At 43.4% G+C, this 19,467-nt stretch overlaps 1 protein-coding gene across 2 annotated transcripts in view; it reads right to left on the reverse strand.

The window, feature by feature from the left end:
• SMARCC1 (SWI/SNF related, matrix associated, actin dependent regulator of chromatin subfamily c member 1) overlaps positions 1 to 19,467 on the reverse strand; it is a 195,208-nt gene that overhangs the window by 152,715 nt on the left and 23,026 nt on the right. For both annotated transcript variants that reach the window (XM_008971765.7, XM_034956331.3), the window contains one exon: positions 6,494 to 6,579. In XM_008971765.7, the coding sequence (XP_008970013.2) occupies positions 6,494 to 6,579 (86 nt within the window). The remainder of the gene's footprint in view (positions 1 to 6,493; positions 6,580 to 19,467) is intronic.

Genomic DNA, 19,467 nt, shown 5'->3' on the forward strand with positions numbered 1-19,467 from the left:
GCTCCCTGTAACCTTGAACTCCTGGGCTCAGGGGATACTCCCACCTCAACCTCAGCCTTGAGTAGCTGGGTCCATAGGCACCAGCCATCACACTCAGGTAACTGTTCTTTATTTTTATTTTTGTAAAGCCAAAGGTCTCACTATGTTGGTCCAGACTGGTCTCAAATTCCTGAGCTCAAGCAATCCTCCCACCTCAGCCTCCCAAAGTGCTGACATTACAGGGGTGAGCCAACACGCCTGGCCCAGTTATAATTTTCTTAATCATTACCAGGTACTACCTAGCATTAGGCAGTCTGAGTCCAGAGCTCATACTTTTAACTCACATGTCATGCTATTTTATTCTGGAGATGTTCCCCACACTTCCAATCTTTCTTTTTAAACTCTATAGCCTTTCCAGGCTACCCACTACCCACTCAATGGGCCTGACACTATCACTTCCAGAATCAGTCCCCAAGTCACTTGCTCTATAAAGCTAAGCCTATCTTCTTTCATGTTGTTGTTGTTTTAAATGGAGTCCCACTCTATTGCCCAGGCTGGAGTGCAGTGGTGTGATCTCGATTCACCACAACCTCCGCTTCCTGGATTCAAGCGATTCTCCTGCCTCAGCCTCCTGATTAGCTGGGATTACAGGTGTGCTCCACGACACCCAGGTATTTAATAAGTAGAGACAGGGTTTCACCATGTTGGCCAGGCTGGACTCGAACTCCTGACCTCAGGTGATCGCACGCCTCAGTCTCTCAAAGAGCTGGGATTACAGATTACAGATGTGAGCCACCACGCCCGGCCATCTTTTTTTTTTTTTTTTTTTTTTTTTTTTTAAAGACAGACTCTCGCCCTGTCATCCAGACTGGAGTGCAATGGGGCGATCTCAGCTTACTGCAACCTCCGCCTTCTGGGTTCAAGCGATTCTCCTGCCTCAGCCTCCCGAGTAGCTGGGATTACAGGCGTGCACCACCACACCCTGCTAATCTTTTGTATCTTTAGTAGAGACTAAAGTAGGGTTTCATCACATTGGCAGGGCTGATCTCAAACTCCTGACCTCGAGATCCACCCACCTCGGCCTCCCAAAGCACTGTGATTACAGGTGTGAGACACTATGCCTGGCCCACACCCGGCTAATTTTTGTATTTTTAGTAGAAATGGAGTTTCACCATGTGGGCCAGGCAGGTCTTGAACTCCTGACCTCGTGATCCACCCACCTCAGCCTCCCAAAGTGCTGGGATTATAGGCATGAGCCAGTGCGCCGCCCTTTCATGTTCTTAATGCATCCTGTGCACAATGCTGATACAGCCCCATCAAAGAACTATCTTGTTAGTGAGACATCTCATTAGATACCTTGAGGACAATAGCCAGGTTTTTAAAACTTTTCCTTTACAGCCCTACTGGCTAGAAGAATGTGCAGCTTTACAGAGCAAACCATAAACTGCACTCCAGCCTGGGCGACAGAGGGAGACTCTGACTCAAAAAAAAAAAAAAAAAAACCTACAATCTAATTTTCAAAATTAGAATATTGTGACTTTGTAAAGTTGTAATGAAATGACTCTAGGCAGTGAACATCAATGTCTGCCCATTACACACATAAACAACCAGATATTGTATACCTCCAGATAGAAGAATAAAACATTATCTATGATTATTATTGTTGCCAAAAAAAGATAAGGAACCAAATCAGACTAAGCTTCTACCACCAGTTTACAAGAAATTTAGAAGACCATGTTAAATGATAAACTGGAGGCATATAAGCAAAATCTAATAAAACATGGACAATCCTACGAGACAACTGTTTCAGTAGAGCGGGAGGTACCTGTGAGGAAAAGAGACGGAAGAGATAGAAAACTTTAACTTTTTCGAAGAGAGTTAGTCGTATCAACCAAAGGCAATGTCTGCACTGCACCTTGTTTGAATATTAATTCAAATAAGATATAAAAATCATTTATGAGATAAGGGAAATTTGAACACTCAACGATTTAATATTAAAACTTATTGCTAATTTTCATATCTGTAATAATGGTAGTGTTATTACACTTTCTAAAATCCTATTTGAGAAATAAATACATGGCAAAATATCTAAACTTGACCCTTAAACAACATAGGCTGGAAATGAGGTCTATTCATATGTGGATTTTCTTCTACCTCTACCATCCAAGAAAGCAAGAACAGCCTTTCTCTTTCCTCTTACTCCTCCAACTACTCAACGTGAAGACAAGGATGAGTATCTTTACGATACACTTCCATTTAATGAATAACAAATATATTTTCCTTTCCTTATTCTTCAATTCTTCACCCCTCATTCTTCATACTTGTATACCTGTTTTCAGAGCTCTAATTGCCTCCAGGATATCTATTTATTTTACTATTATTTTAAAAAATAGAGATGGGGTCTTGCTATGTTGCCCAGGTTAGTCTTGAACTCCTGGACTTCAGTGATTCTTCTGCCTCAACCTCCCAAAGTGCTCGGATTATAGCTGTGAGTTACCACACCTGGCACCACTATGATGTTTGCTACCCTTTTGGGGTATGGCATACTAGACCATCCTGTGGGGATGGTCTCCAGGGTATTATAGCTTGCTGTCATCATACAAAGCTCCTTATTTGAGGCCAGCTTTTGTCACTTCCCCACAAAACTGTTTGGTTCTATTGTTGTCTTGCCTTTGGCTCAGTGCATTTTTGTTTTTCCTTTTAGAAGTTTGCTTCTGATGCCCTTTTACAGGCATGAGCCACCACACCAGCCTAATGATTATAGTTCTAATTTGCATTCCTCTTTCGGGTTGAAGCTTGAACATCTTTCTGTATTATTAGAAAGCAAAACTTAATATAAACATTCTCAAGATAGGGTTCCAGCCTGCTGGGTGACAGAGCAAGACTCCGTCTCAAAAAAGAAAAAAAAAAAAAACATGTAACAATCTCTTTAGAACTGTAGGAAAAAATAAACAACGTCCTAATCTCTGGGCATGTGGGCACTAACAGTCAATTCTCTATTACTTAATTGAACTTGGTATTTAATCTCTCCTTTGGGAGATCCATTTGGATTTCCATGAATAGGTCAAACTTGTTATCCTTCAGTTACATATAACTATACTTCAACTCTATACAAAGTTTTATCCTTCAGGAGAAAAACCATAAATAAGACACTCATTGATTTTACCTATTTAGAAACATCCAGAAAGATCAAACTTAACATTTCAATTCTGTAATCTCTCTTTCTGTTTTTGACACAGGGTCTCTGTCACCCAGGCTGGAGTGCAGTGGTGCAATCTTGGTTCACTGCAGCCTCTACATCCTGAACTCAAGTGATCCTCCCACCTCAGCATCCCGAGTAGCTGGGACTATAGGCATGCACCACCACACCCAGCTAATTTTCCTATTTTTTGTAGAGGCTGAGTTTTCCCACATTGCCTGGGCTGGGTTCAAACTCCTGGGCTCAAGCAATCTGCTGACCTCAGCCTCCCAAAGTGCTGGGATTACAGGCATGAGCCACCACAGCTGGCCAATTCTGTAATATTAATCTGTACAGTCTCTTCACAAATATGCTAGTAATTACCAGGTATTCCCATTCAACCTCATATGCATGACATTAGAGCTTCGTGTCACTAGAGACTAAAACAAAGACTACTGAGAAGTCAGTAAGAAAGCAGAACCACAATGAAATAAGAAGAAAATAGTGCTTGCCATAATAACAAAACCACCAAACTTTGGACCTAAAGCCAGAAATGCAACCTAGACTGTGAGGTTCAATTAAAGAACACAGACAAAGTTCTGAGAGGCATGTTAGGCATGGGGCAAGAATGACAGGTCAGTATTCAGATATCCAAACAGAGTGGGGAGTTACTAAAATATGCACTCACTTCAAGTGTGCGAGGCACAAGAGACGACAGAAGGTGCACACTGAAACTGGATACATAACTATACCTGAAAGGAAATAATTCTGGCACAATCTGCATAAAAGACTTGGAAAAATTCTTATTCCTGACAATGCTAACCCTATCCTTTACGTCTTTTTTAGTCCCACTTTTAATTTTAAGGGAACTGTATTACATATATCTTTCTTTTTTTTTTGAGACAAGCCACTGCACCCGGCCTGTATTACACGTATCTTTCTAAACTACTGCAAGTGATTTCAGATAAAAATACTTCACTGTGGCCGGGCACGGTGACTCATGCCTGTAATCCCAGCACTTTGGGAGGCCGAGTCTGGCGGGTCACCTGAGGTCAGGAGTTCAAGACCAGCCTGGCCAACATGGAGAAACCTGGTCTCTACTAAAAATACAAAAATTAGCCATGTGTGGTGGCAGGCACCTGCAATCCCAGCTACTCAGGAGGGTGAGGCAGGAGAACTTCTTGAACCTGAGAGGTAGAGGTTGCAGTGAGCCGAGATTACACCACTGCACTCCGGCCTGGGTGACAGAGCGAGACTATGTCTCAAAAAAAAAAAAAAATTTTTCATTGTGCAGAAACTACAGACACAAAGCAAATTCCACAATATGTGACCTAGGAAAAATCATATCACTTTGGTATTCTATCCTCAAGTGTCCAGGTTAGGACTTGTGATAAAAGCTAAACAAGAACCAAGGACAGAAAAGAGTTCCAACTGGGAACCCAGAGTTAACAGTAGGGTACAAACCATCTCTACAAGTACAGAGACATGCCATTGCTCCTAGATAGGGAATACCATCGTGAGAGGTCCAACATCAGAGCTAGACACAGAACTGGAAAACAGAGAGCTACCTCTGATAACAAAAAGAAACAAGTCTCATGCTACTTTAGTCAATATCTTTTTTTTTGGAGACAGCCCAGGCAGGAGTGCAGTGGCGCAATCTCAGCTCACTGCAACCTCCGTCTCCCGGGTTCAAGCAATTCTCCTGTCTCAGCCTCCTGAGTACCTGGGATTACAAGTGCCTGCCACCAAGTCTGGCTAATTTTTTTTGTATTTTTAGTAGAGACAGGGTTTCGCCATGATGGCCAGTCTGGACTCGAACTCCTGACCTCAGGTGATCCAAATCAATATCTATTAAACACCATCCATATATAAAAAGTTTCAGTAAATACACATGTAAGTTTGTATCTCCTACTATTTACTATATAAATAATTTATTTAATTACACACTTGTCCTTATTGTTGATCTAAATATTTATTTGCACTTCCCAACCGTAAAGTACTGGGTTAGCTTAACTTTTAAAGTAAAATATATAAATTACATGTGTATTCTCCTGGAAAGATGCTAAGGTTATAAACTGTGCACAGCTAACTCAACTGAAAATACCAAACAATTTCAGGACAATATACTCCACTCCCCCAACCCTACCCTGTGAACTGTCCCTGACAACCCCACAGCTCAGGACATCACTAGTCCCAGTAACTGATGGAAACTCCAGAGTTCAAGAGAAAAAAAAGAAATAGTACCAAGAGACAGCTAGAAAAGGGGAAAAGACTGAAGGGAGCAAAATGGCAGGAATATCTGCAGGGATTCTCAATCTATCTCCAACACTGACCTAGGCAAAGATCTGTATTTCTCCTTTTATCCCTGTCCTGAGGATAGCAAAATGGAATACTCTTGAAGGCCAAGATAACTTTATCTCTTAAAACTGCTATCTGGCCAGGCACGGTGGCTCACACCTGTAATCCTAGCACCTTGGAAGGTAGATCGCCTGAGGTCAGGAGTTCGAGACCAGCCTGGCCAACATGGTGAAACCCCATCTCTACTAAAAATGCAAAAATTAGCTGGGCATGTGGTGGCAGGTGCCTATAATCCCAGTTACTCAGGAGGCTGAGGCAGGAGAATCACTGGAAGGTTGCAGTGAGCTGAGATCGCGCCACTTCACTCCAGCCTGGGCGAGAAAGCGCAACTAAGTCTCAAAAAAACAAAACAAACAAACAAATCCACTTCAAATATAATGTATGAGTTCATTATACACACACATTTCATGGCAAGCCTACCTTCTAATTTGCTAACAATGTACACCTGTTACTATAAAAATCAAATATAAGAAATCACTTCCCTAATAAATACTTGGTTGTGGCCGGGTGCGGTGGCTCACGCCTGTAATCCCAGCACTTTGGGAGGCTGAGATGGGTGGAGTGCTTGAGGCCAGGAGTTTGAGAGCAGCCTGACCAACATGACAAAACCCTATTTCTAATAAAAATAGAAAAATTAGCCAGGCATGGTGGTGCACGCCTACAGTCCCAGCTACTCAGGAGGCTGGGGCATGAGAATTGCTTGAATCTGAGGCGCAGGATGCAGTGACCTGAGATTGCACCACCGCACTTCTAGCCTTGCCAACAGCCTTGGTTGGTCCTATTTTTAAGAACCTGTCTCAAAAATAAATAAATACGTGGTTGCTTGATATTTTTCTTGGGTGTAGAAACAAGGTAAATTAGGGCTCTTGGTAAAACACATTAATCATCATGTGCTTACAGGGTTTTCTAACACAAGGAAACAGGACTTAAAAGTAAATAACTTAAGATCAAAACATGCAAACAAATACAAAAACTTACCATCCCTGTTCATTTTTATACTTGTAAGCAGCCCCAAGAATGTGACATAAGGTGCCTCCAGCTTTGAAATCCATGAAACACTTTGCCTAAAAATGATACAAATTACACATGAGAAAAATAAAGCTTCTGACAAAATTACTCATGTCTGAATTCTAAGTTTTATAAATTCAAATATATAAACAAATACTAATTAAACAACCTCCTTAAACATCTTCTTGAATAAACTGAGGAATCAATACATTTTTCTAAAAGTAGATTAGGCTGGGCATGGTGGCTCATGCCTGTAATCCCAACACTCTGGGAGCATAAAACAGGAGGATCACTTAAGCCCAGGAGTTCAAGACCAGTCTGGGCAACACAGGGAGATCCAGTCTCTAGAAAAAAATTTAAAAATTAGCTGTGCATTGTGGCACACACCTGCAATCCTATCCAGGAGGCTGGGGTGGGAGGATCACTTCAGCCTGAGAGGTTGAGCCTGCGGTGAGCCCTGATCGCCCTACTGCACTCCAGCCCTGGATGACAGAGTGAGATGCTGTCTCAAGAAAAATCAAATGAAATAAACTGAACTGAAACTACTTTCTTGTAGCCAGTACAGTGGCTCACACCTATAGTCGCAGCTACTTGGGAGGCTGAGATGAAAGAATCACTTGAGCACAGAAATTCAAAACCAGCCTGGACAATATAGCAAGACCCCATACCCCTCCCCAAAAGAATTCCTTTTAAATTCCATAAACATATTATAATTTGAGTAATTAGTCTGTCAAAAGAAAGATTTTTAAAAGCTAAATATAGGCCAGGAGCAGTGGCTCACATCAGTAATTTTTTTTTTTTTTTTTTTTTTTTTTTGAGATAGAGTTTTGCTTTTGTTGCCCAGGCTGGAGTGCAATGGTGCTATCTCGGCTCACTGCAACCTACGCCTCCCAGGTTCAAGTGATTCTCCTGCCTCAGCCTCCTAAGTAGCTGGGATTACAGGCATGCATGACCACGCCCGGCTAATTTTGCATTTTTAGTAGAGACAGGGTTTCTCTATGTTGGCCAGGCTGGTCTCGAACTCCCAACCTCAGGTGATCTGCCCGCCTCAACCTCCCAAAGTGCTGTGATTACAGGCATGAGCCATCGCGCCTGGCTACACACCAGTAATTCTAACATTTTGAGACACCAAGGTGAAAGAATCACTTGACCCCAGGAGTCTGAGACCAGCTTGGGCAACACAGTGAGATCCTACCTCTACAAAAAATTTAAAAATTAGGCCAGGTGCAGGAGTGGCTCACACCTGTAATCCCAGCATTTGGCAGGCCGAAGCGGGCAGATGGCTTGAGCACAGGAGTTCAAGACCAGCCTGGGCAACATGGTGAAACCCCGTCTCAACAAAAAATGCAAAAGAAATTAGCCAGGCATGGGGGGAGTGTGTCTATAGCCCCAGCTACTGGGAGGCTGAGGTAGGAGGATGGCTTGAACCTGGGAGGCAAAGGTTGCAGTGAGCTGAGACCATGCCACTATACTCTAGCCTGGGCAATAAGACCAGAATTTGTCTCAAAAAAATATAAATATAAATATAAATATAAATATAAATATAAAAATTAGCCAGGCATGGTGGCACACGCCTATAGTCCCACCTACTCAGGAGGCTGAGGTAGGAGGATTGCATGAGCATGGGAAGTCAAGCTGTAGTGAACTGTGATGGTGACAAATCCAGCCTGGGTGACAGAGTGTGACCTTATCTCAAAAAACAAATTTTTTTATAAAAAAATTAAATCAAAATGGTTCCAAAGAAAATGCCTGTAACCCCAGTACTCTGGTTGAGAAAGAAGGCAGGGAGGAAGGGAGGACTGCTTGAAGCCAGGAGTTTGAGGCCAGCTTGGGCAAGGAAGTGAAACTTTGTCACAAAGAAACAAAAGAAAAAAAGAAATATAAGGATAGTGGACTTCTTCGCCTTATAAATTCTTGACTATAAATATACAAAAATTAGGCCAGCCGTGGTGGCTCACGCCTGTAATCCCAGCACTTTGGAAGGCCAAAGCGGGTGGATCATGTGAGGTGAGGAGTTTGCCACCAGCATGGCCAACATGGTGAAGCCCCATCTCTACTAAAAATACAAAAATTAGCCAGGCATGGTGGCGGGCGCATGTAATCCCAGCTACTCGGGAGGCTGAGGCAGGAGAATCGCTTGAACCCAGGGGCAGAGGTTGCCAAGATCACGCCACTGCACTCCAGCCTGGGCGACACAGTGAGACTGTCTCAACAAAAAAAAATAAAAATAAAAATAAAAACATAAATTATGCAAAAATTGTAAGTGAACACTTTTATTATACTTTTTTATCTTTTTGAAACAGGGTCTCACTGTGTTGCTCAGACTGGAGTACAGCTGGGTGATCATGGCTCACTGTAGCCTCTGCCTTCCGGGTTCAAGGAATTCTCGTATCTCAGCCTCCCAAGTAGTTGGGATTACAAGCAAGTGCCAATACGCCTGGCTAATTTTTTTTCTGTTTTTTGCATATTTAAAAGACAAACTTTTGCCATATTGGCCAAGCTGATCTGAAACTCTTGATCTCAAGTGATCCGCCCACCTTGGCCTCCCAAAGTGCTGGGATTACAGGCATGAGCCACTGCACCCGGCCTATTATAATATTTTAATGACCATAAAAATGTGGTGTAACTATATAAAACTATAACTAATAGCTAAAATCTATGCCACAATTCAAGAGATCTGTGTTTTACAGATTAAAAATATAGCTCAAATTAAACGAAATGGTGAATAATTTCCACATTATGAAGGTAAAAACAATATAAACTGAGCATCGAATAGGCTAAATAAGATGAAGTGTTATTAGAAACACCCATGCATTTTTTTCTCTAAAAACTATTACTACAAAATAATATACTGGAAAGAACCACACAGGTGGCAAACATTAAAAAGACAAAAAGCAGAATGGTGGTTGCCAAGGAAAGAGGGACAAGGAATGAAAGTTATTGTTTAATAGATACAGAAGTGAGCATAGTTTCTCCATCCCATAATCCCAAACCTTTGGGAGGCTGAGGCAGGAGGATCACTTGGGCCCAAGAGTAGAAGACCAACCTGGTCAACATAGTGAGACCTCATCTGTTTAAAAAAAAATAGTAATAAATAAAAATAAAAAGTATCCTGTAATCCCAGCACTTTGGGAGGCCGAGTTGGGTGGATCACTTGAGGTCAGAAGTTTGGGACAAGCCTGGCCAACATGGTGAAATCCCATCTCTACCAAAAAATACAAAAATTAGCCGGGCGTGGTGGCACGCACCTGCAGTCCCAGCTACTTGGGAGGCTGAGGTGGGAGGATCACTTGAACATGGGAGGCGGAGGTTGAAGTGAGCTGATGTCATGCCACTGTAACAGAGGGAGACCCTATCTCAAACAACAAATAAAAATCATTTAAATGGCATATTTTGTTACAGATATTCTAACATAATTAAATATACATAAAATTTTAAAAAATAAATAGGCCAGGCACAGTGGCTCACGCCTATAAAACCAGCACTTTGGGAGGCCAACGAGGCAGGATCATATGAGATCAGGAGTTCAAGACCATCCTGGGCAACATAGCGAAACCTCATCTGTAAAATAAATTATAAAACAAAAATGAGCCGTGTATAGTGGCACATGCCTGTGGTCCCAGCAACTCAGGAGGCTGAGGTAAATGGATTGCTTGAGCTGGGGAAGTTGAGGCTACAGTGAGCTGTGACCACACCACCGCACTCCAGCCTGGATGACAAAGTGAGACCCTCTAAATTAAACACACACACACACACACACACACAAAGTGAGACCCTCTAAATTACACACACACACACACACACACACACACACACACACACAGAGAAAGAGACAGAGAGAAAGAGAGAGTTTGGTGGCGGGGAGAGGGATAGAGGGAGGGGGCAGGCAAATAAAAAAGGTGGCTCATGCCTATAATCCGAGCACTTTGGGAGGCCGAGGCGGGTGGATCACGAGGTCAGGAGATCGAGACCATCCTGGCTAACATGGTGAAACCCCGTCTATAATAAAAATACAAAAACTTAGCCGGGCGTGGTGGCAGGCGCCTGTAGTCCCAACTACTCAGGAGGCTGAGGCAGAAGAATAGCATGAACCCGGGACATGGAGCTTGCAGTGAGCCAAGATCGTGCCACTGCACTCCAGCCTGGGTGACAGAGCAAGAGTCCGTCTCAAAAAAACAAAAAAAAGAAAGAAAATGCACAAGTCATTATAATTCTGTAGTGCTGACATCTTAAAATAGACTAATGTAGGCCGGGCGCGGTGGCTCATGCCAATAATCCTAACACTTTGGGAGGCCAAGGTGGACGGATCACAAGGTCAAGAGATCAAGACCATCCTGGCCAACATGGTGAAACCATGTCTCTACTAAAAATACAAAAATTAGCTGGGTGTGGTGGTGCACGCCTGTAGTCCCAGCTACTTGGGAGGCTCAGGCAGGAGAATCACTTGAACCCGAGAGGCAGAGGATGCAGTGAGCCGGGATCGCGCCAGGGCACTCCAGCTTGGCGACAGAACGAAACTCCATCTCAAAAATAAATAAATAAATAAATAGACTAATGTAATAGGTGGGTATCTACTACAGTAGAATGAGACTTACCTCTCCTACAGAAAGCCTTCCCTAAATCCCCAGATTGGTCTAAAATGTTCTCCTCAAACCATGCATGTAATCACTATTGCACTTCAGCATAATAGTGACATGACTGATTCATATATTTAACGTGGAATATGAATTCCTTGTGGACAGGAACAGTGCTTATTCAAATCTATCACCAATATTCAGCAATGTGCCACCTGACAACATAGGTAATCTGAATTTTCTCAACGGTTCAACTATATTGACACCACTTAAAATTAGAGATCCACGCTACTCAGAAATATATACTGAGCTGGCCATAACAATAAAACATCTATATAAATAATTTAAGGTCAATTTCTCAACAGATATTAAATTTGAAAAATGAAATCATTACCAAATATAGGCTTAAGACAAAGTAATTTTTTTTTTTTTTTTTGAGCCAGAGTCTCACTCTTGTCACCCAGGCTGGAGTGCAGTGGCGCAATCTCAGCTGACTGCAACCTCTGCCTCCCGGGTTCAAGGGACTGTCCTGCCTCAGCCTCCTGAGTAGCTGGGATTACAGACACGTGCCACCACGCCAGGCTTATTTTTGTATTTTTAGTAGAGACAGGGTTTCACCAGGTTGGCCAGGCTGGTCTTGAATTCCTGACCTTAGGTGATCCGCCCGCCTCAGCCTCCCAAAGTGCTGGGATTACTAGCGTGAGCCACCGCGCCTGGCCGACAAAGTAACTTTTATTCAGCCACTACAGGGACAGATGATGAGAATGAAGTAGAAAACAGATGGCCAGGCGTGGTGGTTCATGCCTATAATCCCAACACTTTGGAAGGCCAAGGCAGGCTGATCACGAGGTAAGGAGTTCAAGACCAGCCTGGCCAATATGGGGAAACCCTGTCTCTACCAAAAATACAAAAATTAGCTGGGCATGGTGGCAGGCACCTGTAGTCCCAGCTACTTGGGAGGCTGAGGCAGAAGAATCGCTTGAACCCAGGAGGCGGAAGTTGCAGTGAGCTGAGATCACGCCACTGCACTCCAGCCTGGGCAACAGAGCAAGACTCTGTCTCAAAAAAAAAAAAAGAAAACAAAACTGACATTCAATTTTCCAGTGGTAAAATATACATAAAAGTAGTGTAATCCCAGCACTTTGGGAGGCCACAGTAGGAAGATCTCTTGAGCCCAGGAGTTCGAGACCCGCCTGGGTAACATAGGGAGACCTTGTCTATATTATTTAAAAATAAAAATAAATAAAAAGGAATAGAGGGAACTCATGAACCTATCAAAGGTACTCGTTCCAATAATGAAGTTCAACGAGATAAAAACCTTGGCCAGGCGCAGTAGCTCACGCCTGTAATCCTAGCACTTTGGGAGGCAGAGGAGGGTGGATCACGAGGTCAGGAGTTCAAGATCAGCCTGACCAACATGGTGAAACTCCATTACTACTAAAAATACAAAAAAATTAGCAGGACATGGTGGCACACATCTGTGATCCCAGCTACTCAGGAGGCTGAGGCAGGAGAATCACTTGAACCCGGGAGGCAGAGGTTGCGATGAACTGAGATTGCGCCACTGTACTCCAGCCTGGGTGACAGAGCGAGACTTCATCTCAAAAACAACAACAACAACAAACCTCTACAGATGTGGCAGAATAAAATGGTACTGGCAGGGGCAAGGCCTATCCATACATCAAGGATTCTTACGGCTTGCACACAAATGGATTTGGGATAGAAACGGACTTGGGATTGGCTCAAAAAAGCTCAGTAGCACAATCACCCAAATGAAAACGTGAGAAATCAAAGTCAGGTAATGGAAAGCTGGAGATAGGAACAAGAAACTTCTTAGAGACATTCACTGAACCTTGACTGTATCTCCCATTCCAGCCCCATCCTATAAACCCCCATGCTGAAGAGGCCCTGCCCTAATTCAAAATGAGTATAGTTCTTAAACACTCCCTAAATAAAAAGCACAGGATGTTAGAGCAAATACTTGTTAATTCGTATTGGAAAACCTAAAGAATAAAAAGGCAGCCAGATGCAGTGGCTCGCACCTGTAATTCTAACACGTTGAGAGGCCGGGACAGGAGGATCACTTCAGGCCAGGAGTACAAGAACACCCTGAGCAACATAACAGAGCGAAACCCTGTCTCTAGAAAATAATTAAAATAAAATTAGCCCGGTATGGTAGGATGTACCTCCCAGCTACCCAGTAGGCTGAGTCAGGAGGGCTAGTTGAGCCTAGGAGGCTGAAGCTGCAGTGACCCATGATCACAGTCCTGTCTGAAAAAAACAAACAAAAAAAAGTAGCAAAAACTGAAATTTCTAGAGCCAGCAAAATGATGCCTTATATGAGTATCTCAACAGCTGAACACTCCAATTAGAGACTCGGGGGGTCAAAGTCAACTCTAACAGGCTGCCTCTACTCTCAACTGTGTGACCCAATTGCTTTTAATAAACAATGCTATCCCTGGCTGACTCTATTGGAAATTTAATCTGATCTTATCCTGGGTATATATAAGTGGTCTCACCCTACTTATTTATAGCCCACCTAAAATCTTGCTGAGCTGAATGAAACTTAGAATAAATCTAGGCCGGGCACTATGGCTCACGCCTGTAATCTCAGCACTTTGGGAGTCCAAGGGGGGCGGATCACGAGGTGAGGAGTCTGAGACAATCCTGGCCAACATGGTAAAACCCCATCTTAGTCGGACGTGGTGGGACACGTCTGTAGTCCCAGCTACTCAGGAGGATGAGACACGAGAATCACTTGAACCCGGGAGGTGGAGGTAGCAGTGAGCTGAGAACGCGCCACTGCACTCCAGCCTGGGCAACAGAGCGAGACTCCATCTCCAAAAAAAAAAAAAGAAGAAAAGAGAAGATAAATCTACTACAATAATTTGTGCCATGGATTCCTTATTTCTTTATTCCTTTATTTATTCATAAAAGACAAAGTAGGCCGGGTGCGATGGCTCATGCCTGTAATCTGAGCACTTTGGGAGGCCGAGGCGGGCGGATCACCTGAGGTCAGGAGTTCAAGACCTGCCTGGCCAAGGTGAAACCCCGTCTCTACTAAAAATACAAAAAAAATCAGCTGGGCGTGGTGGTGCACGCCTGTAATCCCAGCTACTCGAGAGGCTGAGGCAGGAATCGCTTGAATTCGGGAGGCGGAGGTTGCAGTGAGCTGAGATTGCGCCACTGCACTCCAGTCTGGGCAACAAGAGCAAAACTCCATCTCAAAAAAAAAAAAAAAAGACAAAGTAGTGCTAACAATTGGTAAAAAGAAACGTGTTTCTATGAAAGGAGTATTCACATTTCTAACACTATGTTTAGGTCTATCAGTCAATAAATGACTGTGCCAGAAAAGGGATGTGAAGTAGTAAATAAGCAGAGAATGTGTCCAAGAAACCAAGAAAGTTCACAAGAAATCACAAAGTCATCCTCACACTTTGAAAATGGTTGAAAGAGAAAAAAATACATCATTTAAATTCCAGAATTCTTATACCTCACAAAATAAAATGACACACGTCAAAAATTCCATACATTTACTTATCTATTAAACTTATTTGGAATTTGTATTATTATCAGCACCTCTAATGATAGGTCACTGCTACCGTAATAGTCTTGGAGACAACAAAAAGTATTAGCATTGACACCAATCACTGAGAATTTATCATGAAGCACTTTTGACTTATTTCCTCATTTACTTGTCACAACAAGCATATGAACTTTACTCTTTTTTTTTTTTTTTTGAGACTGAGTCTCGCTCTGTCGCCAGGCTGGAGTGCAGTGGTGCAATTTCAGCTCACTGCAACCTCCGCCTCCCAGGTTCAAGCAATTCTCCTGCCTGAGCCTCCTCAGTAGCTGGGACTGCAGGCGCGCGCCACCACACCCAGCTAATTTTTGTATTTTTAGTAGAGACAGGGTTTCACCATGTTGGCCAGGATGGTCTCGATCTCTTGACCTCGTGATCCACCAGCCTCGGCCTCCCAAAGTGTTGGGATTACAGGTGTGAGCCACGGCTCCTGGCCTGAACTTTACTCTTTTACACCCATTTTACAGATGAGAAAAGTGTTGCTGGCTCCAGCAATATTGTATACTAAAGAACTATTACACTCTACCACTATAAACATGTAGAAATGTTGGGTAAAAGTAACACGCATTATTTTAAATGAGCAGCTGAATTCCTAGAAAGAAAGCAAATCCCCAGGTGCAAAAATCAAAGGGAGGAAAAAAAAGAAACAACTAAAAGTCAAAGTGGTAATCATGCAAGGTAAAAAATACAACCCTAGGCTAGGCACAGTGCCCCACGCCTGTAATGCCAGAACTTTGGGAGGCCAAAACAAGCAAACCACTGTAAGTCAGGAGTTCGAGACCAGCCTAGCCAACATGGTGAAACCCTGTCTCTACTAAAAATAGAAAAATTAGTCAGGCATGGTGGCGGGCACTTGTAATCCCAGCTACTTGGGAAACTGAGACAGGAGAATCGCTTGAACCCAGGAGGCACAGGCTGCAGTGAGCTGAGATCGTGCCAGTGCACTCCAGCCTGGATGACAGAGCAAGACTCTGTCTCAAAAATAAATAAATAAATAAAAATTATCCGGGCAGTTATGCACATCTGTAATCCCAGCTACTCGCGAGGCCGAGGCAGGAAAACTGGTTGAAACCAGAAGGTGGAGGCTGCAGTGAGCCAAGATCGCACCACTGCACTTCAGTCTGAGTGAGAGTCTGTCTCAAAAACTAAATTAATTAAGGCCGGGCACGGTGGCTCATGACTGTAACCGGAGCATTTTTGGAGGCTGAGGAGGGCTGATCATGAGGTCAGGAGATCGAGACCATCCTGGCTAACAAGGTGAAACCCCGTCTAAAAAAAAAAATACAAAAATTAGACAGGCACGGTGGCAGCCTGTAGTCCCAACTACTTGGGAGGCTGAGGCAGGAGAATGGCGTGAACCCGGGAGGCAGAGCTTGCAGTGAGATCGCGCCACTGCACTCCAGCCTGGGCAACAGAGCAAGACTCTGTCTCAAAAAAAAAAAAAAGAAAGAAAAACTAATTAAATAAAAAGTGAATTAAAAAAAAAAAGAATTATAAGTTTAAAATGTAAAACAGGCCAGGCACGGTGGCTCATGCCTGTAATCCCAGCACTTTGGGTGGTCAAGGCAGGCGGATCATGAGGTCAGGAGTTCAAGACCACCCTAGCCAACATGGTTAAACTCCGTCTCTACTAAAAATACAAAAAATAGGCCAGGCGCGGTGGCTCATGTCTGTAATCCCAGCACTTTGGGAGGCCGAGGCGGGCCGATCACAAGGTCAGGAGTTCGAGACCAGCCTGACCAACATGGTGAAACACATCTCTACTAAAAATACAAAAAGTAGCCAGGCGTGGTGGCAGGCACCTGTAATCCCAGCTACTCTGAAGGCTGAGGCAAGGGAATCGCTTGAATCCGGGAGGCGGAGGTTGCGGTGAGCTGAGATGGTGCCACTGCACTCCAGCCTGGGTGACAGAGCCAGGCTTTATCTTAAAAAAAAAAAAAAAAAAGGCTGGGCGTGGTGGCGGGCGCCTGTAATCCCAGCTACAGCCACTCAGGAAGCTGAGGCAGCAGAACCATTCGAACCCAGGAGGCAGAGGTTGCAGGGAGCCAAGATCGCGCCATTGCACTCCAGCCTGGGCTACAGGGCAATACTGCATCTCAAAATAAATAAATAATAAAGCTTCTTGAAGAAAATACAGTAGAATATATACATGACTTCAGAAAAGGCAAAGATTTCTGGCCAGGCGTGGTGGCTCATGCCTGTAATCCTACCACTTTGGGAGGCCTAGGCAAGCAGATCACCTGAGGTCAGGAGTTCGAGACCAGCCTGACCAACATGGAGAAACCCCGTCTCTACTAAAAATACAAAACCAGCCAGGCATGGTGGCGCATACTTGTAACTCCAGCTACTCAAGAGGCTGAGGCAGGAGAATCGCTTGAACCCGGGAGGCGGAGGTTGCAGTGAGCTGAGATCGCGCCATTGCGCTCCAGCCTGGGCAACAAGAGCGAAACTCCGTCTCAAAAAAAAAAAAAAAAAAAAAGGCAAAGATTTCTATAAGAACACAAAAAGTATTAACAACACAGAAAAATTTTACTAAATTGTTCTGTATCAGGAAATGGCAAATAATGGTCCACGGGTCAAATGTAGTCCACTCTTGTTTTTGTAAAGTTTTACTGAAGCAAATTCACATTCATGTATTTCTTGTGGCTACTTTCACACAATAGCAGCAAAAGCAAGTACTTGCATCACAAACCATATGACCCAAAAGGCCCAAAATATCTGGTATTTTACAGAAAAAGTTTACCGTTTCCTGCTGTATATGACAATTACAAACCTCTGCTCATCAAAGGACATCATTATGAGAGTAAAAACATAAACTATTAAGTGGGAGAAGAGATCTGGAATAAATATTTCTGACCAATGAACCATATCCAGAATACCTAAGAAAAATTCAGCCAGGTATGGTGACTCACGCCTGTAATCCCAGCACTTTGGGACGCTGAGCTGGGAGAATCACTTGAGCCCAGGAGTTTGAGATCAGCCTGGGCAATCAGGCGAGACTGTCTCTACAAAAAAAACAGAAAAAATTATCCGGGTGTGGTGGTGTGGACTGGTAGTCCCAGCTGCTTGGGAGGCTGAGGTGGGAAGATCCTCTGAGCCCAGGCGTTTGAGGCCACAGTGAGCTATGATCAAGCCAATGTACTCCAGCCTGGGTGATTAGGCCAGACCCCGTTTCAAAAAAGAAAAGAAAAAAAGAGAGAGAGAAAGACCAATGTGCAAATTTTTAAACAGGCAAAAGATTTAAACAGGTACTTCTCAAAAAAGGATAGCCAAGTGGCCAATAAATAAAGTTGCTCACATTAATTAGTTATTAGCAACTAGAAAATAATGCATTATAACCACAAATCTACTAAATAACCAAAATGTAAAAGACAAAAAGATTCCAAGGATTGGTGAGAAAGTAGAAAATCAGAACACTCAGCCAGGTGTGGTGGCTCATGCCTGTAATCTCAGCACTTTGGGAGGCCGAGGCAGGTGGATCACGAGGTCAGGAGATCGAGACCATCCTGGCTAACACGTGAAACTGGTGAACCCCTATCTCTATTAAAAATACAAAAACTTAGCCGGGCATGGCAGCATGCACCTGTAGTCCCAGCTACTCGGGAGGCTGAGGGAGGAAAATGGCATGAAACAGGGAGGCGGAGCTTGCAGTGAGCCGAGATCCCGCCACTGCACTCCAGCCTGGGCAACAAAGCGAGGCTCCGTATCAAAAAAAAAAAAAAGAAAGAAAGAAAGAAAGAAAATCAGAATGCTCATACACTGTTTGTGGGAGTATAAATTGGTAGAACTGCTGTGGAAACCTGTTTAGCAACATCTACTAAAGTTGACCAACCTATGACATAGCAAGTAAACTCTTAAGAACACAACCAAAAGAAACATCTAAGTTGAGCAAAAGAAATATATAAAAATATTCACAACAGCACTATTTATAATAGCTCTAAGCTGCAAATTACCCCAAAAGCCTATCAATGCAAAATGAATAAAAAAAATTGTGGTGTATTCCCACAACGGAATACTATACAGCAACTGTTGGCAAATTATGAAACAGCTATCGAAAAACAACAAGGGTCTCACTGTGTCACCCAGGCTGGAGTGCAGTGGAATGATCACTACTCACTGCAGCCTCCAACTCCTGGGCTCAAGTGATCCTCACACCTCAACCTCCTAAGTAGCTCCAACCACAGGAGTTTGCCAACATGCTAACACTAATATTTTAATATTCTGTAGAGATGTGGTCTCACTATCTAACCCAGGCTGGTTTTGAACTCCTGGGCTCAGGCAATCTTCCCACTTCAGCCTCGCAAAAAAAAAAAAAAAAACTAGCCACACGTGGTAGTATATGCCTAGGCTGAGACAAGAGGATTGCTTAAGCCCTAGAGGTCAAGGCTGCAGTGAGCTGTGTTCATTCAGGACACCACTCCAACCTGGTAACACAACAGGGTACCATCTCAAAAAAATCAAAATTAAAGTTTTACCAGTACACAGCCATACTTATTATGTACTGCATATACATACACTCATTTACGTATTGTATATAGCTGCTTTCATACTACACTGAGTGGCTGTAACAGAGTCCACAGAGCCTACAGGCCTAAAATATTTACTATCTAAAATATTTACTATCTGTCCCTTTAATTAATTAATTAATTTATTTATTTAGAAACAGGGTGTTGGCCGGGCGCGGTGGCTCACGCCTGTAATCCTACGTTTTGGGAGGCCGAGGTGGGTGGATGACCTGAGGTCAGGAGTTTGAGACCAGCCTAGCCAAGATAAACACAAACACAAAA

Source organism: Pan paniscus, chromosome 2, assembly GCF_029289425.2.
Source record: "Pan paniscus chromosome 2, NHGRI_mPanPan1-v2.0_pri, whole genome shotgun sequence".
In the NCBI taxonomy this organism is placed as follows: Eukaryota; Metazoa; Chordata; class Mammalia; order Primates; family Hominidae; genus Pan; species Pan paniscus.